This window comes from Anopheles arabiensis, chromosome 2 (assembly GCF_016920715.1).
Source record: "Anopheles arabiensis isolate DONGOLA chromosome 2, AaraD3, whole genome shotgun sequence".
NCBI classification, from domain to species: Eukaryota; Metazoa; Arthropoda; class Insecta; order Diptera; family Culicidae; genus Anopheles; species Anopheles arabiensis.
Window position 1 is genome coordinate 70,683,917 of NC_053517.1, and position 21,260 is coordinate 70,705,176.

Sequence of the window (21,260 nt, forward strand, 5' to 3'; positions counted from 1 at the left end):
AAGAACGCTGATTTTGTTTCATGAAAATGGTGAAAAATAATCCCGAAGTTGCGATCAAGATGTGTACTATATGCGTTTATGCGCATTATTATGTATTGTCATTTTCGTTTGAATATATTCCTTTGTATAATGTTGCACTTATAAAGTTGACATAAGAAAAGAAAACAAAATCATGTCATCATCCGGTTTGATTACGTGCGTGCAATAACGGTGTTAGTGAAACGGATAGAAACGGGCGTAGTGGCCATATTTCTATACGGGCGCGCGAATTCCTGCAAGCTTCCCACGGAATTTGGCGTGAAGCGATCGAACGGATAGCCCATGCTTCGAGCATCCGGATAGCGACGATCGCGTAAACCGCAAAACATGTGCGCATCGTTACAGTTGTCATTCCTTGAGAATAGAAGTAACACAAAGAAATGGCTAAATTTGCAAGAAAGAAAACCCCAACACCACCAGCCTGGAACCCAAACTTACTCATTAAATTCCTCCACCCGGTCCTGATTGTAGTTGGAAATCATAACAAAAAAGTCATACTCCAAACCGCTGGCAGATCCCTTCGGCAGGAGCATATGGGATGGCCAGCCGCAGTTGCAAAACTGGAACACCTCCATGCCCGGCTGGCTCGAGGCGGCTATATTGCGGAACGTTCGTTCGTACGGAATGGTCAGGTTCGATTCGTCCGAACGTCTTACGATGGAGTTTTGCCCAGGACGCACTAGACAGAAGTACGATAGTTTAATAGACACCCTTGCGACAGACCAGTTGGCAAAGTAAGCTTACAGTTCACGGTAAATTTGTCCAGCTCCACCATGTGACGGCGCTGGTCACGGAAAGGCAGGACCTGTCCACGATCGTTCACCTTCGGCCCAAGGAACAGACGGACGGTACCGCGTCGCATGCTGCCCCCGTTATTGGTCGCTTGGATACGATAGCTAAACGGCGCGTGCTGAATGTGTGTGAACGTCACGAACAGGTTACCTTCCGGCACAAAATCTATCCCCGTGCCGAGATCGAACTGTGATCGCTGCCAAAAGGTGAGAAGCACATTCTTTGGCGCGTTCGCTTTGTTTAACTGCACGTCGAACGAATCCACCGTGATGTCGTTGAATGAAAGCTACAATGAAGAGTGGTGCAGTTCACATTTGCTCTTGATTGAACGGGGAAGCTTTACCATGATACGCTACTCACTTCCAAGCTTGTGTAGGCCGGCAGTCGCTGCTTGTGCCGTACGAAAATGTCATCAATGTGCTGATGCCAGCGGTAGAACAAAGGATCCCGCATCGTGGTAGTTAAATCGCCCATAACGCCGACGCCTTCCAGATAGGAATTGTCAGGATCGTGAATGTAGCCCAGCATGACATGCCCGTTCTGGTGGTAGTCACCGTAATAGTTAAAGTTGATTGAATTGGTGCTCGCTTCTAGCAAGTCGCCAATTAAATCGATTCCCTTCTCGTTGTCCAGCGGAACACGATCGCCATTCGTCTAAAAGCAGAGAAAAATAAACAAGCAATTTAAACAAAGCATGTACCGTGTAAACTGTTTTATCTTACCGCTTGAGCGTATCCATTATCAATGGCTTCAAATATACGCTTGATAGAAACATCCATATCCGCCAAACGAATCGTCGATTCATCCTCAACGCGGTTAACATCCTACAAAAGAAAGTTTCTTCATTTTTCTACACCCAAAACCATCAAACGTTGTACAAAGCATGCACATACCTTCATCACCTGATTCGGATAGCGACAGGAGAACGCTCTCCCGTCAGAACTTCGCACGATCTTAGGAAAGTAAGCTTCCGGGATGCTTTCCCTCAGCTGGCTGAACGATAGCGTGCGCGCCAATCCGTTCGCAAACCGCTCAATGTTGTACCGTGCGATCGTTTGCTGGTGCATATGGTAGAACAGCTCACCCCGGCGATCTTTCCGCACAACCCGATCCGGACCAGTGGACGGGTACACCAGATGCCAGTGCCAGTGATGCAGGCTGAGGCCAATATCTTCCCTCCAGTAAGCCACGCGCTGCTCATTGACCCGATCCGACGCCGTGTAGTTGGACGGTATGTCGATTGCCCGTCGGCTACCCCGATCGAGCAGGTTGCTTTCCTCGCGCAACTGCGGAAACACGGCCGGATCGACGAACCGGTCCGGGAACAGTTCCAGAAAGCTCGGTATCTCCACATCACGCGTATCGTCCCGATGAATGAGCGCGATCGCTAGTGCGTACTGAAACATGGGCGCATTGACACGATCGCGCAAGTACGCCGCCACTGCACCGAGCGTGGTCGGGTTGGGTTGATCGAGAAAGAGCTGTATTAGCTGGCCAGCGGCCCGCCTGTGCGCTGCGTTAAACACCGAAAACACACCCCGTCGGCTGACCACATCGGCAAAGGACAGATCCGGCGGGCTAATGTTTGGAAATGGTACGCGCGTTTCCGCATTAATGCCGAACCGGTTTTGTATCGATGGTCCGTATGGGCGGTACTGGTCCGTTAGGTACGCATCGGGCAGATCGTAGTACAGCTTCCCGTCCACCTTCGGCACAAACGTCGGTTCGTACGGTTTTTGCATCAAGCCGCGGAACAGCGTATTGTTATCAGTCATCGTTCGCAGCGGTCGCAGGGATTGCTTAGCACTTGGCACACTTCTAAACCTCGGGCACTAACTGACCCACTGCACTGATTGGAGCGCCTTTTATACCGGGTTAGAAATGCATCGTTAAGCTCGTGAAAACTATCAATCCCTGTGGTTTGTGGTCTCTACTAGTCGAAGGTCAGGTCGCAGTTGTTTTTATCTACATGTGAGCGCTATTTGTGATGTGTGTGGTAACAGCTTCATCTAAACGTCGTTTCAAACACTGCAGGCATCCATTTTATCAGCTAATGTTACTAGTTGTATATGTTTATTTATTATTTGCCTCAAGCAATACACTACATTTTTCAACACAGAAATACTGTTCCTCTGAAGACTCAGTTGGCACCATTCCCTCGCATTCCTCTCGCCCTTCAAGCAACGTTCTTAGCCACCTAATATTGGTGTTACATGCGCCTGCCTAAATCGTGTTTGGTGTTTTGTTCTTTTTTTTAGGTAATTGAAGCGCAAAAAAACGGTGTTAATGCAAAACTTGTGCAAGCTAAACCAAAGATCTCGATCCTTTCCGCGTGTTAAGCCGGCTAAAAGGTTAATAATACTTTCGCTAATAATACAGCCCCCTCACCGTACGAGAGCGGAAGGCGAGCAGAACAGATACTGTGTGTCCGATGCTTTAGTTTTCATCTTTACGTAACGCTAACGACAATTAATACTGGGAAACTAACTTTCCAATTCGTGCCACAAGCTATCAAGCTCAAGTAAATGGTAACTAAATTTTGCATTACTCTTTTCTCTCTATCTCTCCTTTGCTTTTGGGACTGGAACACGACTTAGAATCTGACTGGAACACGAAGGTCGCATAGGAACTGGAAGGTTGTCGTCTGTCTGGTCCCGTCTAAAGTTTAAAATGACCGAATTTGCGCTACTGCGCTCGCTTAACGCCTTGCCGAACTCATGCAGCCAGTCTACGAATAAGGATAAATGCATTAAAACTCGCCTACAACACCGGGGGAAATAGGTTTTCTTTGCTTGTTGTTGTTGTCGATCATCTTTCTTTGTTTTTTGTTCAAAGCGCTTGCAGGAACTGTTTTCGGGACAGCTTCACTCGCACGTTCTCGCATTGGCCAACTTCGGCATCCGACGAACGGTACTTCCGTCACTCTAGTTAAGCGTGACGTATTGAATGAAGTCCGAGAACAGCTCCATCGAATCTCATAATGAGAGATCATCGTCCGGCTCTAGGCAGCTGAAGAGATCGTTCAGCTGATCATCGCGACGCTTAGTTTTGATGACTGTGGTCGGTGGTTTGTGATCCTTGCGTTTCTGTAATAAAGGGACAGATATGAATAAGAAGTTAGAATAATATACCCCTTTTTTACATCTGCCATTGCAAAAGGGATTTTAATTAAAGAAAACAAAACAATTCGGCGAGCGTAAGACGGGTTACCAAAACACTTGCTGGAAAATGAAAAAAGGGCGCCCTAATAATCATTTGCTCTGCGGAAAATGTTCCTAATCTTCCCTCCTTCTCTCGGAGCTTTACAATTCACACCGAGAACGGTTTCAGCAATCGAAAACAATCGTAATCCCCCTGCAGAAAAATGCAATTTAACGGATCACTGAATGCGAAACTTTGTATAAAGCCGCCGGGTTGTAAAACCGCAAGATGTTTGGAGCGCCTACCTAAACCGTCTGATTGGAATCGTACCCTTTACGTGACCGAAATTGAGAATCCTGCATAGCTTTGTAGATGTTTTGTTAAAGAATAAAGTCAAACTAATTTTAGAAGTAAATAGTAAGTACTGGCATGGCACATGCACAAAAAAGGAATGGCTTTTCCTGAGCCTTTATTTTGCTATTACGACATACACAGAACCTTGGCGTCCTTTAACTGGGTAAAGACACCTATTCTTTCATGTAACCGATACAAATCGGTTTCTTTTGGGCTGTTGTACGGATGCGTCTTTCCTTTTCAGGTTTACAAATTTTTAACTGTGCGAATGTCACATTAGCTCACAATATGTCCGATAATCAACATTTTTATTTTACATTAATTTATAAATAATGATAAAATCTTGATTTCATAATAAAATACTACAAATTGTAAATTCAATCATAATTATAACATAAAAAAGTGATAAGAAATACGTTAACAAAAGATATTATGCTTTAAATAAATTAATAGTGTTCTTCTTCTTATTTTTGGCACAACAACCGCTGCCGGTCAAGGCCTGCCTGTACCCACTAGTGAAGTAGGCTTGGTTTTGAGTCACTGTTACCGTAGTGTTACCGAGTGTTGTTACCGTAGCAGGATAGTCAGTCCTACCCGTATGAGGGGGCACGGTTTTATTCGGGGGCTTGAGAACCCATGACGGGCATGTTGTTATTAAGTCGTTCGAGTTGACGACTGTACCACCAGACCAGCCCAAAATAATAGCCAAATTAATAGTGTTAGTGAGTAGAAAGAATAGCCTTGGAATTCTATACTAGTGCTCTCCAACCTTTTTTAGGATTACGGACCACATCCAGTGTTGTTTTTACCTTTTTCGTTTTTACTTGGGTAAATATCATTTACGTCGTACAATTATGGTTTAAGCAACGACAAATTTTCTCCGTACATTGTTATAGATGATTATCTACTTCTTATTCTTTGGCACAACAACCATTTTCAGTTAAGACCTGCTTATACCACTGATGGAGTTAACTTTTAGTGACTTACTGATTACACACACCAGGATAATCAGTGCGACGTTTGGGGGCACGGTCTATTCGGGGCTGAAACCCATGATGGTTTAACAAAATTATTAGTTTCTGAAAATGAGCGATACATTTCAGGCTTGAACCCATTACGGGCAGCTTATTGAGTCTTACGGGTTGAGGACTGTACCACGGTAGTCAAGTCATAGATACCAATTACATCCAATAACCAAAAACTGACATCAGCTGTTAAGCCATTTGTTGTGTCCGCACAAATGAAACATGAGACGGTGTGTACGGCACAAACAGAATATATATATTTTATCACTATCTTTGGTATATGTTCAACCGTTTACAATAATAAATAATACCACACAATAACACGCAATGCGGGGAGAGGACGACTGGTCCTTCTCGCGCCGCGATCCTCACTGAGGACGTCACAGGATGACAGCCTTGCTGTCAACAGTGAGCCCTCAGGATGAGGCAGCGGTCTGTCCACAACACCATTGAAAAACCCCTATTTACCCGCGGATTTTTTCCCAAAATTGAAAATACCAGATTTGGTACATCCCTGACCACATCATAATGAGGGTCTATAGTTTGTAGAGTTTGTTTAACGCTTTTTGATCCACGGACCACAGGCTGCAGCCTCGATACTCGGTCGATACTGGCGTTTTATTCAATTTCAATTGTTATTCAATTTGACTGGTTTTATTTTCTGTCTAGCGTAATTTGAATGCCTAATCGAAGTGGTGGGAGTTATTCGCTGATCTTGAAAACTATTTTAAAAAATACAACATTTAACCTAAATATTTAAAATAAATTGGCAAGACACAACACTCTATCAAATTCATAATAATTGTAACTTTAGTCTGATTCCTTTTTTGGAAGTAGTTCCATGGCAGATCGTTTGTCGATAAATGTACAAAATCTAGGCTTAGCCGGCTTTGTGATACTAACTTAACAACATACCCATCGTGGGTACTGAATAAGTCTCGAAAGTTTTTAAACGACGGCATGTCCGCGTAGGATGTTACGCCAGGGAGAAGAAGAGACTTAGTACCAAAATACAGTAAAAAGAAATTCCCCTGAGGCGTCCCTCAGAATGCCTGAGAATAATATAATTGTATTTAAGGGTGGTTATTTAGAATACACAAATGTTATACATAGCCGGTCTCATGGTACAGTAGTCAACTCGTACGACTGAACAACATGCCCACCCCAAAAAGACCGTGTCGAAATTCGTAGGACTGACTATCCTGCTATGCAGGGTAATGAAAGCCAACTCCACAAGAGGTACAGGCAGGCCTTGACCGATAACGGATGTTGAGCAAAAAAAAAGAAAGAAAGAAAGAAAATGTTCTATAATCTCATGTTTTGTATATACTTTTTGTACTTGATAAAAAAAACAAGAGTAAGTGAAAAAACACTCAATAGCAGTTATAGAATTTAATACTAGTTAGTTAAGTAAATTTAATACTTTATGAGTTTACCATACCACAGCAAAGTGCAGTGTTAACAAGGTTCAAATTCAAATTTGGACAGTGTATGGTTGTATCTGCTGGTTTTATTTATGATAGGTTTTAGAGAAGCCGATTTTAAAATCTCAGATAAGTTCGCAGTATAAGTTCATCAAATTCTCTTATTAATAATTGTAGTACTTAGTCGAAAATATTTCCACATAATCAGTAAAACCTACAATAGATAGGATTTTTTTTCCTCATATTACACTCTCCCGAGGGGTTAATGCAGCCAGGACGTAATAAAATCACAAACAAACAAAAAGTTGTGGGTTCCGTGGTACAGACGCACGACTTAACAACATGCCTGTCATGTGTCATGGATCAGCAGCAAACGTTAGACCTGGACCAGTGGTCCACAAACTGTTTGGCCAAAACCACAAAAGCCTATAAAAATGTGCGTAAAGTTCTAGTGAAGAGCCAAATTGATGAAAACCATAAAAAATTATGAAAATGCTATAAAATTCTTTAAACTAAACAAAACAGAAGCCGCCATCTAGGCATCAAATCAGGGCATATGGCTGGCGAGCCGTACTTGGTTAATCACTGACCTAGACCGACAACGGTTGTTACGTCAAATAATAATAATGAGTATATTAGCTGTATTATTTTTGTAGATTTTGTTTTTTGTGTTTTATTAGTGCAGAGTTTTGTGTATGAAATGCCAAAACTACTTATTAGGCCTGCAGCCTTAATAACTCGGTAGCTTTCTTAATAACTCGGTAGCTTTCTTAATAACTCGGTAGCGGTTGCAAAAAGGTTTCAACATAGGTGTATGACACCAAACATAAACCATGTAGATTCAGGTGAAAATGTTGGTTCCTCGAACCAGTTTAAATATTTTATTACGACTGCCGTTTGCAAAACAAGCAAGCACTCTAAACCCCACACTTATTCTGGCAGTGAAATCGTATTTATCATAATTCGTTCACACCATTCGATTCGGCACCGCAGCACGCAACCACACGCTATTGGCTTGGCCGTAGTACCGACTGCCGTACGTACGTGACTCGTTGAACTTTCGAACATAAATTTCGCATTGGCGGCTTGATTTTCTTCGATACAAACCACCGGACAGGCCAGGGGTAACTTTACGCAGTGCACAAGGGCACAGTGGTGATGGTGGTGGTGCTGGTCGTAACGCGTGGTATAGCTGCAGCCGCATATGCACTGCATACATAACATTTTGACCTGTCCCTTGCTCCGAAAGGCGGGCATCGCAATTGGCATGCACCAGAGCTTTAGGTTGTTTATCGACTAAACAAATTAAATGCTATCATAAATACATGTATTTCCAAGGGCGGCACCGATGTGTCGATGAATGCCGGGCTAATGAATGCACCTCCAGCCAATTCAAACACGATAAGACAAAGAAATGTGCAAATCGACTCACAATCAGCATGGTTGAGGTCGTTTTGGTAGCCGATTCCAGGTCCTGTTCCTCGTTCTTCACCGAGCCGGATCCATTGTCACCAGCCGCGTTACGGCGCAGCTGCTCCAGCGTCCAGTAGTTCTTGCCAAAACTGTCAATGTCCGTATCGTCCTCTTCGCAGTAGTTTTCATCCGGATTGATTTCGTCCAAATTGAGGCCCTCCTCCTCCTCTTGCTCCTCCAGAACTGTGCGACCATGCGCGCGAGGCATGCAAATAAAGAGAAAGAAATGGGAAGCAAAAAAACGAACACAAAGTCGATTAAATAAAAATCGCTCAAAACACGTCCACATAATTATGCTGCACAGAGCCACCACCATACTGCGGGGCGGTTGCAATGGGGGTGGTGTGGTGCACTTTTGTGTTTTTTTGCACCACGTCATGCCATGAGATAAAGAATTGCAAAAAGATTGGCGTTTTTGTGTGTCCGCCCACAACAGTCCCTTACAGTCCCGTATGTTGTCAACGTCCTCCTCCTCCTCCAGGCTGTCCTCGATGTCCGTATCGTCCGGTTCGGACTTGATGACACACAGGGGACCGCCGGCCCCTTCGTACCGCTTCACGTTCCTGCCCACCGGTGCACCGTCCGGTACGTCGTCCTCGTCCAGTATTTCCGTCTTGATCGTGCTGAGCGTACCGGAATGGCCCGGTCCGGCGGCGGCCGGTACCAGGCTGAGGCGCTTCGGCCGCTGCTCGACCGACACCACCAGCTGCGGCTGCTGCTGCTGGCCGCCAGCCTTCTGGCGTTTGGGCGTTTTCGGCGTGGTCGTGTCCTCGGGCAGCGCGATCGGCGCGTTGTGCCGCCGGAAGCGAATGATGATGTTTTTCCCGTCAATGACCTTGTTGTGATTGGCTTTGAACGCTTGGATCGCTTCCTCCACGTTCGTGAAGCGTATGAAAGCGTAGCGGGTGTGCTTGATGCGCTGAGCGTGACCGATATCGATGCGTTTGGCAGCGGGAAACATTTGCTTCACCGTCTGCACCGTCACCACGTTGGGCAGGTTGCCAATGAACAGCGTGTACGGATCGATGTCTTCCGGCTGGACCTGTGGGGGGGAACCGAAGCAAAGAAGGAGAGGTATGGTAAAATACACCCGAACATCGCACCAAAACACAGTCACAGTCCTTCCCGCAACAGAACAAACAGAAAAATCTATCCCCTATTTTCATACCACCCAAATGTTGTTGTACACGCGCACCCTTGGCACAAAAACACCGATTCGCATGAAAACAAGAGCGAATTGGGGAGGGATATTCCAGTAATCCTGCACACGGCACCCGGGCGATAACCAAACACAATAAGGCCACGCACGTTCGAATAAAAATTTACATAAACCGCTCGGAATTGCGATATGATGAGCTGCAGCAGCATACGCGCGTTATCCGCGTGCAACCGTAAAGCTCCAGCTCCATGAGCAGCGCAACGGTCTCGAAGGTCTCGGAGCAGCCGGAGAGTTCATTTCATGCGGAGCCTCCCGGAAAAGCTACTGCAAAGATTACTACTGGCCGTGAAGCTGTGGCCGGATAGAAAGGGGTTTGCATACACAAACGAAATGTAAACACAGCGCGACAACCGAGGACAACACAAAATGGTTGAGCGGTGGCCCAACCGGTGTTTTGCGAACGGAAGGTTGGAAGGAAAAACAAAAATAAATGTCCAACATGGCACGGTGGAAAAGGGGGGAAGGCATTTCCCGGGCCGGAGTGCCGGAAGCAAGATTGCCAGCGGGCCTGCAAGATAACGGAGCTGGCCCGGTTTTTTGGACGACTTCCAAATAATTTAACGCTCTGACATCAGAGACAGAAATCGACTCAGCGACTGTATGATAACAACTTGGTGCTGTCCGTCCGTTCGTCCGTCCGTCCGCTGGTGCACCGTGAAATGGGAGGGGAGGGTTTCGTGGTTTTTGTACCGCTATTTTGGCCAACCGAAATATACAGTTGCCCGATACAGCCAGTGACTAAAAGAATCAAAAGAGTGAACGAATGAGCGCAGGAAGGCGGTGAGGGCGGGAAAATGCCGTTCAAAAACTATCCAGCACGTGGGTGATTGGGCACAGCTTTTCACAGCTTCTGGCATAGGACAGCAAAACGGAGGGTTGAGGGTGTAGAGTGGGTTAAATTATCCGGGGAGAGCAAAAAAAAAGAGACAAAAAAGGCCAAACAAAAAACTAACTAATCCTGTCCAGGCCCTGGAACAGAAGCCAGCCAGCGAACTAAACGTTCGGAATTTTTGAACGCTTGCCATGGTACTCGACGCAAACGTACACGCTACAGCGAGGACAACGGACAGAAAAGGAAGGTAGGAAGGAGGAAGGGGAAAAGTGAGAGCCTTTTCGTGCCTTTTCCACTGTTTGCTGGCTTCTGGAGGCGCTGGATTAAAGGACACTTGCTAACCTTGGCATGGTGGCAGTTGCCAAACGATGGATAGTTACCGGTTGGTTTGTTTTTTTTTTGTATATGTTCACATTCTCTGCCATTTTTGCCAAAAACGCCAAAGGACTGGAGGATTTCTGGGCCGGCAGAGGAGAAGAGAGAAGGACAGCGAGCAGCGGTGGTGACACTGTTACACATTTTATGCCGAACATGTTGAAACGCTAACCACCCCGAGGGCCACTATTAATTAACGGTATAATAAATCAAACCCGAATGGACATGCCCAAACCACCGCCGCCTCCTCCTCCCCGTTAGTGAAAAGTAGTCCACCGGGATTACATGGCATATGCACTTATTGGCTTATAGAGCAGAGCAGAGAGCGAGCAGGGGGAAAGATCGCATCCAACCCCTGATTTGCATCCGATTCGTATGCAACGAATTTGCATATCAGCTTTCGGAATGTGCAATTTAATTTCCTCCAGGTAATCCGAACCTGGATGATGGTAGTGGTTCACTGCGGCCTGGGAAGGTGGGAAGAAAGCAGGGTTCTGTTTTTGTCAGTTCAATCTCCTTTTCAGGATGGCGTTGGTTGGTGTGTAAAACGAGGTCAATTGAATTGAGCACCAACCACGGTAGGACCAAAAGTTACTGATCAATACAAACACAATGCACACAATTCACGGTTGGTGTGCCGTTTGCTGCAGCATGGTGACACGATTCACACATACGAACCACCGTTGCTACGGATGCTGGGGATGCTGTCGAACCAGTTAACCTACATTATGGACGGTTGACTGCGATACTGCGAATGGGGCGTAAAACTAATGATGGGAATTTGAGGTGAGATTAGACAACCTGGTATTGGGGATAGTGATAGAGAAAAAATGATGTAAAATGTTTCCTAAAAGTCATGTTTTAGTCTCTTTTTTTGTTACGCATGTTGCAGTGAATTTTTAGCTTTTGCTTTTAATTGAAAACAGTATTTAAACAGTAAGTCTTGTAAGCAAAATTCACAATTAACTGTTAAATTCTTACATAACCATTCAGGATTTTATCTCCAAAAAAGAATATTACAATGCATAACTCTATTGCAGGATTACTTCTTTAAATAAAATTGCAAGTATCAGAATTGAGTAAAATAATGCTTGAGTAAAATGCGCAACACATTAGGGACGATTATATGAGAATGCGGAGCCTCCGGAAACCGTTAGTGTAGAGTGATTTTGTTTGACACTTTTCCGTTTGACTCACATAATTGGCGCTATAAAAAGGTTTCTTAATCGTTGATGATCGTTGGTGATTATGTTTGAATGCACCAATATAAAAATGATTAATGAGGGGTTTTACGATACTACCCAGCTGTTTTATATAGAGTTGGACAGTTGGCAACTGGAATGATGTCAACACTCCATACAAAACCACACACAAAACTAGCCTCAAATTTTCTGCCTTGATTATTTCAACCTGAAAAGTATGTAAACAAACGCAGATTTGTCACAGCCGCGTTCAGGCCAGCTCATAAACGGTTGAATTTTTTTTTGTTCTCAACATGATGCTTCATTGAAAAGCGATCATGTAAACAACTTATGTTATCATTTAGATAATATTTTAAATAATATATGCTGTATATCAGATGTTTTGAAAATTCGCATTATAACTAAAATATATGTGGCTACACTATATTAATCGAAGGAATTGTTATTTTGCATTTATATTCTCGCATTTCGACTATTATTGGGTATAAATAAATGTATCATTATAAATGAATCATTATATAAAAATGAACATAACAAAAAATTTCAAACATATCGAAAACACAATGAATTATACAAAATTCACGAAATAACGCGGAATAGCACACTTCAATCTATGTTTTAATGTTCAATAAGAACTCATAAATCCCAAAATATATGTCTATAGTCTATTGAATACCAAAAATGTGGTAAATAAATTATATGAACAAATGAAATAAATGTAAACAAAGTTTGTATCTCGGGGACCTTACGTCAAGTATCGAATTGTCAAAATGCTCTAGATTTCACCACCTGATCTTACTAATCCACCTTGAACCCGGATGATGAATACTGTTCCACTAATAGGTTAAAAATTTCTGCTTTCTGGCTTAAAATATAGAAGGAGCCAATATTGGTACATAACAATATTCATTACCCAACTAACGGTAAACCAAAACATACAAAATTATATCATAAACTCCAAAGAAATGTATGATGGAAGTAATTACATTTGCCTTTAAATGTATACAAAACAAAAAAATGAGTTATTTTTGTATCAAAAACAAAACTTACAATATTTTTTAAACACATTTATACGCCGAATTTTAAAGCAAATTGTACTGATTTGACTTTTGATCTGTCAAATTTAGAAAACTGCGTATCTCCGAATCCGCGTATGTCGAATCAAATGTAATCAAATTTCTGATATTATTTCAGATCCGATAGAAAATAAAAATAAAACCTGACTAACAAAAAAAAAATCCTTTAAAAAGACAATAAATGAGATATTTAGAACGAAAAAAAGTCAAGTTGAACCGAAACATTGAAAAACTAAAGTTTAAAAAAAAGCGATCAAAACACATGTAGTCGAATAATTGTTTGACGCACTGTATTCAACCCATGCGATTGAAAAAAATACTACGAGGCCCGGTGAAATATACAAAAAAAATTGAATCTTTGCCTTCAACATTCCGTCCACACTATTCATAAGATGCATCGTGTTAGTTTGTGTGTTTCTCTTTGCCGACTGGAAATGAATTTATTAGCAGTGAAACTGTGTTACACTAAAACAGATCAATTGTGGAGATAAATGTTCCCATACTATTTTACATACATATATACATCTGGCCGAATGAACTGTCTAACACTAACGCTGGCTCTCACTGTGACCGAATACATAAATTTACATAAAAATACACACATATTCCACATCTCGGGGCTCATGCCAATGCCAATCGTACGAGAAAGCGATTACACAACCCTCCGTCGTCGTACCTACGGTGCAAAAGGTCTTCTGCAAAGTTCAGTTGCAAAAACGATGCTGAAGAAAGTTTTGCTTCTTTTTTTTAGTTTGCTTTTTTGTATTATTATTATTCTGGTGTCGGTTGGCCTTCCGGGTTTGTTCTCCGCCGAATGGAAGAGGACAGTTTAGCTGTCGGGGGTTTTCCAAAAAAGGGAGAGAAAAACTTTTAATTCCATCCGAAAACTTTCGCATCCAAGCCCACCCCAGGACGTTAACAATGGTCGTCCGTGGTCGTTGTGCCCTTCTTGGCAGAAATTACATTTCTGCATAAGCTGAATCGATAAAGCAATACTCTCTCGGGCTGCCCGAAACGAGCGAAAGGAGGGCTGCGTTCTTCCGATCCGTCCGTCCAGCTTGCCCTGCCATACCCAACCGTCCCAATGTACTGCGCCATTGGAGTGGAGTGGTGGATTTTGGATAAAATGGTTCCCATATGTTTAATGCATCGAATCATTTATGCTCATAAAAATTAATAAGGCTCGCTAAATGAATTAGGTCACATTTTGTGTCACATGCTGCTTTCCAGGATGCTGCTACCGGCTGCTGCTCTGCCGCATGTGTTAGCATAATTTGGAACGAGCAGTCTTGTCCGTGCTCCTGTGCTTTCATTGCGTGCTGTCGATTGCGAGCAATATTCGATTGACATGGCCCGTTGACAAATGTGCCAACAGTTTCGAGATGGGTTCCGGCTTTGGTCCCGAGAGCATGGACATTTGCTGACAAAACGATAAGCCCACCGCTCCTATGCTGGTGGTCCTGGTCCTGTGTATGTGTGGAAAGTGGATTGGTGGTGTAAAGAGGGCACCAATTTTGCTCCGCGCTTGTGCCCTTACCGGGCTGCACATGAAATCAACAGGGAAAAGCACCATCGAAAAGCATCGATTCTGGCTCTCTCTCTCTCCTGCTGGGGAACCACTGAGCTGGTGTCCGGATGTTTGGTGAAAATGCGTACCAGTATCGTTGGGATTATCCAGTGAGCCGAGCGTGAAAGGATGGCAACACGTCTCGCTACATCCCTAAACACAGGGATGCCCCGATCGCAGGCTAACTGCAGCGCAACGGAAAAGTTTACCGCTTCGGCAGAAAAGTGCAACCGCAGCTGCTGCTCCCGTAACCGTATTATACGCAACCACTCACAGCAGCAGCAGCAGTGGCAGCAGTGGCAGCAGTGGTAGCGAATGGCTTCAGGCCAGAATTATATATGATGCCCCTGACTGGGGTTGTTTACCGTCCCATCCCTTATGGATGAGCGGCAACCGCATATTGGCGCATGTACCGGATCAGCCGTCCCATGCGGTAGCCACACACTGGAGCGAAAGCGTGCTATACGCACACATAAACACACACATAAACATACATACACACACACTACAAATGAAGGCCAGCAGTCAATCCTGGGTGGATGCAGGCACCGATATGGCACCGCGTGTGTGTGTGTGTCTAGGCACAAGAGATTGGGTACAGCAGGTTTCTTGATTCCTTTCGCAGTGAGCGGGACTAAGGAAGGGGAAGGAGTAACATGCTGCACTCCCATTGTTTATGGCAATCCGCTTGATGAATGCACACACGCCGGCAAAACTTTCCAAAACTTTAACCGGAGGAAACACTGTTTGCACACAGTAGCCTTTCGTAGATACAACTGCCACTTCGCTTTATGTTCCGGGTGTGGTGTACTCGGGTGCGCTGATGCTTTAAGTATGATTTAGGAAATGGAAAGTAGTAGAGTACTTATGACTGTTTTTGATTAGTGTTTCTTTTTTTAGAATTTTAGTTTTTGTTTGTGTTTTTTTTGTTGTTCCTTTCGTTACTTTAATTTAATTTCGTCAATGCTTAATGCACATACATCATGCAGATTAACATCAAAATTTGATTTTGTTTTGTGTTTTAAACATTGTTTTCTGTCGTTCAAAAAGTGAATAAAATAATATATTTTTTAGTTTATTTATTTATTTAATCTATTATTGCGGCCCTTCCTTAATGTCGGGCTTTTTTCTACAGAGCTTTTTTACTTTTACTTTTGCAATATTATTGTAACCCTCTACCATTAGATATGATATTTTTATGTCAATTTTTTTTTATTTTTTTTATAAATTGTATGTTCAAATTAGGAGGACTGGTAAGCATTAGTTTACAGTTGTAACGATTTTTTTAGCGAGTTGGAGGGATTGGTAAAATCCTTTGGAGTTCCCACGAGTATGCCGCTAATCTTCACATCTAACGTACAGTGAGCGCCGAAACATTAAGAACAACAAAACATAGAAACAATTTTAGAATTTGTCCCTCAATTTATTGACCGTTTACTAAAAATGTTTGAATCATTTATTACAAAAATGTGGGTACTATGCCAAGAAACAGTTCAAAAATACAGTGGAACCCCTCTAAACGAGTTTAAACCGTTCCAATGACTCACTCGTTATGCGGGAGGCTTTTAGTCATGCAATTTGTATGAAAAGTGAAATAAGGCATATAGGGATTATATGCATCACCACCATACGGAACACCCCCAACTGGTAACAGTAATCCATTGATCAATTCTTAGTATCGAATTCTCGCCTTCATGAACAAGTAGATCAAGAATGCATGCAAGAACACAGTCATCAATACTCCTCACACTTGTGAAACACACGCTTTTTAGGGAAAACTATACACTAAAATCCACGTCCTGCCCACTTCTACGGCCGAAGCCGAAGAGAGTCTCCAATATTGTCAAATAAGAAGGAAGGAAATGGAGTAATTAAACTGAAGACACTACCTCACTTACTCCACCTATCGATAAGCGCAGCAAAACTCTCAGTTCCGCTATCTGATCTGAAAAGAGTTGGAGGTGGAGTGAACGCGCCCACGGCACGCTCCGGCTTTTTTCGATTTTTGTATGACTTCGTGAGTTTTGGGCTGGCGGTAGGAGTTAATGTGTCACCTTCCTTTCCACTTTTCCTCCACACTTATACCTGGTATTTTTGGAAAAAGCTTGATATTTAACGATTCTTAGTATTGACATGATCACGATTTCTTATCGGGAACAAAAATAAAATTGTTCGTTATGCGAGATTTTACCCGTTAACAGGGGTATTCGTAGAGCGTTTAGATTTGCTCGTTATGCGAAACATTCGTTATAAGGGGTAGTCATTATGAGGGGTTCAACGGTATGTTAGTATGTATGATATCAAATATGTCAGTACAGTCTGCTCCCGAGAATGCGGTTTATGCGTTCCCGAGGAATCCGCGTAACTCCAATATTCGTGTAAGTCGAATTTCATATTTTTCGGCTAAAATACTATTCAATATTCGGTATTTTTGATTAAGTTTAATACTTATAACATTTATTTGATGATTTGATGCTTTGAAAACATGGTATTTCTGGCTTTAAGGCGGGTTGAATTTTAATACAAAAATGTAATTTATACTGCTTTGGACAATTCATGAAGCAAATTGTACTGATTTGACAAATTTGGAAAACCGCGTATCTTTGAATCCGTGTAAGAGTTTAATCAGCTCTATTAACATTTTAAACATTTTGCTGATAATTGGAAGTTCAATTATCACAAAAAGTTACTCTATTTTTTTTATTTCGTCAATTTGATAACCCTTTGATATTTGAAAAATAACCGCTTCGCGATCTTAACCTATAACTGGAGCGTGGGAAACCGCTCACAGTCTCGCAGCACCGTTTTTCTGGTTTCTATGACGGACGCCTCCATTACATCTTGCCACCTTATCTTGAGCCTACCAAATGGGGCTCTGTCCTTTTTTGTAGTATAAAAGAAAGAAATGAGTTGGGTCGTTTGGGTGCCATACGTATGATATAGCTAGTCTCTTGCTTATCAATGTATTAAGCTCTAGTTACCATACACCATTTCGATGGATTAAAATATTCTACAATCACGCGAAGCGAAAGCACGTTTTAATCCAAGTATCACATTATCACAAAAACAACAATGGGTTTTTTGTGTGTGCACCGATGTATTACGTATTGTGCAATATTGTAACAATTACCAACAAACAACTGCAACATTGTAATGGAATTGTTACAACAATTTTGCCATCAAATTGCCATCATTATTTTTTTCATTAACATGCTATACTCTTAAAATAAAGTAAAAACCATGAAGATGGCCTTATTTAAATGGACACCACTGTATGACATCTTCATTGGAGGCATACAGGAGCAAAAAATAACCTCTTAAAGAAAAGAGATTTAAAAAGCTTCGAATTGTTAAACTGACGTCTTAAAATACTTTGCCTTTTCTTACTTAAGTATTAGGCACTGTTGTAAGCTTATGTTATATATGTATTACAGAAGTATTCAATCCACCAATGAGTGTGTAAGAGCAAATAAATTTAAACCGCCCGCTCTGTCTGAACTGGTCTGAACAAAAATAATTAGATTTTTCTTCTGAACAAACACGTGCTGACTGTTCCGGACCAAACGTGTACACTTGATTTTAGGACCACGTGTGTCATTGAAAGGCTTATGTGAATGTTAGATTCCTTTCCACACGAATCGCACTTTCATAGAGCCATTGTTGGGCGTACTCGTGCATTACAGATTGTTGGATATGATCGATTGATTGTTGTACGACGGCGGGGAAAACAATTAATAACTGTTGTAAAATATTTCTACTTCTTCTTTCAGCAAAGAATCACAGTAGCTCTAAGTTTCCTTGCCTAAATCAATATAATAAAACTGTTCATTGACTAATTGGTCCATTCCATGGCAGTAGTATAGTCGAGCACATGGAAAAGCTATCGGATAGGGGCTTTGGCATTCTGTCATCATTCGACACTAGGGTACTCTCAGTACCGATTTGACTGTTTTGCATGGTCGTCCCATTTTTTTAAGTTTTATAGCAATTTGATTTAAGCGAGTTGATTAACTTAACATGTTTAATGTATAAGTTGAACTTAACATATTTATCTTTCTAATGAGTACGCCAGTATGTGAAGCTCTATTTATGTTTAAAAAAAACATACATAATATGAATATTGCAAAGCAAACAAATAATAATTTGACTTACAACATAATATTACGTTATCAAAAAAAAACCTCTTATTTAAATTGTGTTGTTACTCATATAACATAAGTTTTTAAAATCTTAAAGTGAGTGAATTTTCGTCCTATAGGCCACGGGTTGTCCATTCAGACCCAGCAAAAAGCAATTTTCCCAATATTAATATTTTACCCATAACTCAAACTCTACCTGAATAAAATACAATTTAAATAAGAAACATATCCTTGGAAAGAAAATCGAAAACCGTTCTGGGCAGAGTAGCTTTAGCTGGCGTGCAAACTGTTATCATAATGTGAGTGAGCATTATCTCGCACGCTTGCACGTGGTCCTCTGGAAAAAAACACCCCAACCTCTCCACAAATACCCCACCCCCGTACATACATACATACACCCACATAAAGACAGGACACTTTAAAAGGGAACACTCGAGCGAGCGTTCCCTCCCATTATGGTTGCTCAGCAGAACTGAACAAGCTGCTCGATTATATTTCATCACACTTAATAGGCATGTGCTTGTGAGTTTATGGCACTGCACAACATAATGATAGTATGATTGCGCCTCGGAAAGGGACGCTCGATTTGTTATCGCGATCGTGGCGTAGGCAAACACGTCGTAAATTCTCCTCTCCCCTCGCTCGCCCCAGATCAAACACGGTACGAACGTTTTGGGAAAGTGAATTTGAAGTGAGAAAGAAAAAATAACCGAAACACCATTTCTATTTACATTGCCGCTTTCACGGGACGGAGCAAATTTAAACATGCAAACACAGAAAGCACACACACACACACATACAGATTTACTCACCACGGGCTTCTGATCGGCATTGCGTGTCTTCCGTTCGACCATGATTTTCCCAGCACCGAACGGGATCCGTGAAATTTGCTTCATGACGCTGTCCACGTCCGCTTCCGGTTTCAAATGCACCACACAATACCTTTAACGGACGGAAATGGGCACACAGAGCAGCACACAAAAAAATATGTACAAAAAATACTGTTAAAAGTGGAGCAACACTCAAGCATTGAATGTAGAATGGGAATGGGTCGGATAAGCTATCCAAACGTGAATAGGATTTTAGACCCGGAAGCGATTTCACGTTTTGTAAAACGCCAACGATAGCATCATTTGCACACAGGGCAGCACAGTTGCTACCTGTGCAGGATGCATTACACCGGACTGACCTTGGCGTTGCTGGACGATGGAAAATCACATTCTCGATGCTGGCCGAGAAGCCTTGAACGACTTCCTTGCTGAGGTGCGGATCCGGGAAGCGTAACAGCAGGACGTGCGGTTTCCGCAGCTGCCCGACCGCCTCCATCTCCACCAGTATTGCCTTGCGGGCATCTTCGAAGCGCCAGTTCTTGTTCGGATGCTTGATGGGGGACGTTTGCACCGATTTCTCCGCCTGGTGAAGATCGTTGGAAAAATCAAACGATCTGCGAAAGAGGTTAACGATAATAAGCCTAATGAGCAAACACTTCCATATCTCGGGACCAGGATCGTCCGATGTAACACGAGTAACAAAACTGAACGAACAAGCACACGCATTTTTTGTGGAAATATGTCACCGTTCTCTTTCAAACACTTTACACTAATTCAAAACACTTCAATTTACATTTAAAAAAAAGTATTTAAATAAATCCGTATGCTTACATGCGACTCTTACGACGATTTTTGGCGCCATGCAGCAGATTCAGCATACGTCGAGGACAGTCGGACATCCTGCGTGCGCTCAGCCCGGAGCAACGTCTGTCGGCCGCGCCGGTTCGAAACGGAATGCCTCGGCCATCTCCGACGAGACCGTCCTGCTCGAGCGAAAGCGGTTGAATGAAGTCGCGCGACGGCAGCATCTCCTCGGCAAAGTCGGTAAAATCGAAGTCAGACGTTTCGAACCCGGAATCCACATTAAACCCCTCGCCCAGCATTCGCGGCACCACCGACTGCTGACAGCGATGGGCTGATCCACCAACACCGCCACCACCACCACCGGCGCCGCCACCGAGAATCATCCGCTTGGCGGTGGCGTGCGGCAGCAGTGAATATCGACTCGAAACGCTCGCCCTGCACTGCATCACTTCGAGGACGGGAAAACGGGGTTTTATTGGCACATTTTACAACAGATAAATCACCTTTCTGGCAAGCAGTGGCCCTTTTTGCTTCTTGCCCTACGTGCTTGCTGCGATTTTGCCTTTTGCTTCCCGTGCACCGTGTGTCTACTACGTACCGTTCTGCTGATGTCCTTTCGTCTTCATACAACCGTCTCTTCGCTTGCTGTACTCACTCACACACATACACACTCTCACGCACGAGCGACGGTTTATCTTCCCAGCGCGCTCGTTCTTCCCTGCAGCCAACCCGATTCGGTCTCTGTCGCACGCGTCCTTTGTGCTTATCCACCATACGGTTGGGGTAGGTTTCAGGTTTGTATTTACCACCCACTCGATCGATAAGAACATAAACATCGAAAGCGTCTCCATTGGGGTGAGGCAGCCGTCGGAACGGGGATGTAAAACATCCCCTCCATTCGTGAAAGCTCAAGCGCAAACTCCGACTCCGTCTACCCGACAGTTCCGACAGTTTCTTTCTTTTCAAAC

The 21,260-nt window shown here is 43.1% G+C and overlaps 2 protein-coding genes across 2 annotated transcripts; both read right to left on the reverse strand.

The window, feature by feature from the left end:
• Nucleotides 1-54: 54 nt before the first annotated feature.
• Nucleotides 55-2,750, reverse strand: LOC120897990 (phenoloxidase 2-like). Its single transcript, XM_040303257.1, has 6 exons — nt 1,725-2,750; nt 1,554-1,655; nt 1,192-1,485; nt 784-1,117; nt 478-718; nt 55-393 (listed from the first exon to the last, which is right to left on the reverse strand). Exons 1-6 carry the CDS (start codon nt 2,604-2,606, stop codon nt 192-194), a joined length of 2,055 nt encoding a protein of 684 aa, XP_040159191.1. The 5' UTR covers nt 2,607-2,750; the 3' UTR covers nt 55-191.
• Nucleotides 2,751-2,872: 122 nt separating this feature from the next.
• On the reverse strand, nt 2,873-21,240 carry LOC120897991. The gene is made up of 7 exons (XM_040303258.1): nt 20,891-21,240; nt 20,320-20,740; nt 19,848-20,102; nt 19,471-19,600; nt 8,693-9,290; nt 8,208-8,431; nt 2,873-3,917 (listed from the first exon to the last, which is right to left on the reverse strand). Exons 1-7 carry the CDS (start codon nt 21,141-21,143, stop codon nt 3,807-3,809), a joined length of 1,992 nt encoding a protein of 663 aa, XP_040159192.1. The 5' UTR covers nt 21,144-21,240; the 3' UTR covers nt 2,873-3,806.
• Between the last annotated feature and the right edge of the window lie 20 nt (nt 21,241-21,260).

Coding starts and splice junctions, on each gene's coding strand:
- LOC120897990 (XM_040303257.1), bottom strand. CDS start 2,606: ATGACTGATAACAATACGCTGTTCCGCGGCTTGATGCAAAAACCGTAC. Junction 1,656..1,724: donor ATCCGAATCAGGTGATGAAG/GTATGTGCATGC, acceptor TTTCTTTTGTAG/GATGTTAACCGCGTTGAGGA. Junction 394..477: donor CGGGTGGAGGAATTTAATGA/GTAAGTTTGGGT, acceptor TCTATTCTCAAG/GAATGACAACTGTAACGATG.
- LOC120897991 (XM_040303258.1), bottom strand. CDS start 21,143: ATGGAGACGCTTTCGATGTTTATGTTCTTATCGATCGAGTGGGTGGTA. Junction 20,103..20,319: donor AATCGTCGTAAGAGTCGCAT/GTAAGCATACGG, acceptor CCTCTTTCGCAG/ATCGTTTGATTTTTCCAACG. Junction 9,291..19,470: donor ATGCCGATCAGAAGCCCGTG/GTGAGTAAATCT, acceptor TCCCCCCCACAG/GTCCAGCCGGAAGACATCGA.